The 2,813-nt window shown below is 41.9% G+C and overlaps 1 protein-coding gene across 1 annotated transcript; it reads left to right on the forward strand.

Moving 5' to 3' along the window:
* Positions 1-353: 353 nt before the first annotated feature.
* Positions 354-1,295, forward strand: LOC110134974 (olfactory receptor 1f45-like). Its single transcript, XM_020889746.2, has one exon. It carries the CDS (start codon positions 354-356, stop codon positions 1,293-1,295), a length of 942 nt encoding a protein of 313 aa, XP_020745405.2.
* Positions 1,296-2,813: the final 1,518 nt, after the last annotated feature.

Genomic DNA, 2,813 nt, shown 5'->3' on the forward strand with positions numbered 1-2,813 from the left:
ATAGGCTTAGAAAAGCACAGAAAACAGTCATGAAGATAGTGAATCATATGTTCAGAATATTTATTTTTTAATTTATTCACTCATTCGTGTGTAAACGCAACCAATATTTAATGAACACCTACTATGTTCTGGGCACTATCTTTAGCACGGGTGTACAGCACTGAACATAGTAGATAAAATCCATACCCTTGTGGAGCTTGTGTTTTAGGAAGCAGAAAATAAGATTCAGAAAAGAAGTCCCAAGGCTTGATTCACTTTTATAATATGGTACAGTGTCCTCTGACTAGCTTTTGTGTCATGTTACCATTTTACAGTAAAGTCACATTTTTTCCCTTTTTAGACACAGAAGAATCATGCTCCAAGGAAACCAAACTATCTCTGAATTTTTCCTCCTGGGACTCACAGCGGTGTCTGAACAGCAGCAGCACATCTTTGAGCTGTTTTTGTGCATGTATCTGGTTGCCATGGTGGGAAATTCACTTATCATCCTGGCTATTGTGAATGATGCTCACCTCCACAGCCCCATGTACTTCTTCCTTGCCAATCTATCCTTCACCGACATCTGCTTCATATCTACCACAGTCCCCAAAATGTTGGCAGACATCCAAAGCCAGAGCCCAGTCATCTCCTTTGCAGGATGCCTTACACAAATGTACTTTTTTATGTTGCTGGTGGACCTGGACAATTTCCTCTTGGCAGCCATGGCGTATGACCGGTACGTTGCCATCTGTCACCCATTACACTATGCTGCGTTACTGAGTCTGAAGCGTTGTGCCCTGTTGGTAGTGACTCCATGTGTTGTCTGTAATCTTGTTTCAGTACTTCATCTCGGTCTGCTGGGCCTCTTGAATTTCTGTGATCAGAGAGAAATTCCACACTTCTTCTGTGACCTGGAACCCATTTTAAGGCTGGCTTGTTCAGACACTCAGATCAATGACTTGATAGTCCTAGTAATTGGGGGATCAGTTATCTTCATTCCATTCACATTCATCTGTGTCTCCTATTGCCTTATTGCTTGCACTGTACTTAGGATTCCTTCAGCCAAGGGGAAGTGGAAAACATTCTCCACTTGTGGCTCCCATTTCTTAGCCGTGTCCCTCTTCTACGGATCTGTCAGTGGGGTCTACTTTCTTCCCTCTTCTGCCTACTCAGCAGAAAGGGATAAGGTGGCTGCCATCATGTATTCAGTGGTGACTCCCATGATGAACCCCTTCATCTATAGTCTAAGGAACAAGGACATGAAGGCAGCTGTGAGGAGACTACTTATCAGGAAAACCTATTTCTGGAGATGGTGATTCCTGCCATAAGAAATGCCTATACCACCTTCTTACAATTCAGTGAGCACACAGAGTCCAAAACCTCAGGCTACTGTGCCACCATGATAGTTTCTTTGCCATCCATTTCCTACCCTGAATCCAGATCCAAGAATCTAGATCAGACTTATCTCTCTAGGTAAAATAATAACAAAACAAAAATGCTCCTTTATTCCATAGTCCTTCACAATTTAGAGTTTCCCCTGAATCAACTAATGGTTGTGTAGTCAGTATTTACTAATTTGGGGTCTCCTGCATCACAGGTGGATTCTTTACCAGCTGAGCTACCAGGGAAGCCCAAAGAATGACAAAGTATCCAGTGCAGCTGGGATGAAGGGGGTTGCAAAGATGGTGCGGGGGTCAGGAATGATGATTCTTACACGTTTGGAAATGTAAGTGAGGGCATTTTGAATTACATTGGAATTCGAATTACATTTCAAACTACATTACATTGGAAATGTAAGTGAGGTGTTTCCTTCCCCCCTCCTACCAAATTGTACTTGCTAAATCATTGATACGAAGGAAGGAAAGGAGCGAGGAAGAAAGAAAAAATAAAAATAGCTTAAAATATCTTACAGATAATACCATTTTAAAATTCACAACTTCAAAACAATGACTTGATTCACACAATAATACTTTAAGGTGAATACTGTATAATTCTCATTTACTAAGGAACGAAAAAAGACACATTAATAGAAGAAAAACAAACTAAGGCAAAAAACAATCACAGCATCTGTCCTGCTCTGAGCCCTGCAGAGGCTCCCCAGCAAAGCTAAACTTCTTCAGCATATAAGATGCTCTACCACCTGCCTTCACTTACATTCCCAAATGTAAGAATCATCATTCCTTGCCCCCTCACCATCTTTGCAACCCCCTCCATCCCAGCTGCACTGGATACTTTGTCATTCTTTGGGCTTCCCTGGTAGCTCAGCTGGTAAAGAATCTGCCTACGATGCAGGAGACCCGGTTTGATTCCTGGGTCGGGAAGATCCACTGGAGAAGGGATAGGCTACCCACTCCACTATTCTTGGGCTTCCCTGATAGCTCAGGCAGTAAAGAATTTGCCTGCAGTGCGGGAGACCTGGATTGGGAAGACCCCCTGGAGAAGAGAAAGGCTACCCACTCCAGTATTCTGGCCTGGAGAATTTCATGAATAGAGGAGCCTGGCAGGCTACAGTCCATGGGGTTACAAAGAGTCTGACATGACTGAGTAAATTTCCACGCGTGGATTTGCATTATTCTTTTCTTTGTACAGGTTACATCTTCTCCAGGAATATCTGTTCCATTCCCTCTTCCTGTTACAGACATTTGACACTTTTTAAATGCTCTCTCTCAAGTCTTACATTCTCTGTGACTTATTTCATAATTCCTCCTCCTTTATAGGTAACATTATTCTCTTATCTCCTCTAGGATCCTGTAGCATTTTATTTTGCTATTGTATCATTTATCATAGTGAATCATAATTATAAAGATATTTATCAATGTTATCCAAGATGATCT

Source organism: Odocoileus virginianus, unplaced genomic scaffold, assembly GCF_023699985.2.
Source record: "Odocoileus virginianus isolate 20LAN1187 ecotype Illinois unplaced genomic scaffold, Ovbor_1.2 Unplaced_Scaffold_2, whole genome shotgun sequence".
Taxonomy (NCBI): domain Eukaryota; kingdom Metazoa; phylum Chordata; class Mammalia; order Artiodactyla; family Cervidae; genus Odocoileus; species Odocoileus virginianus.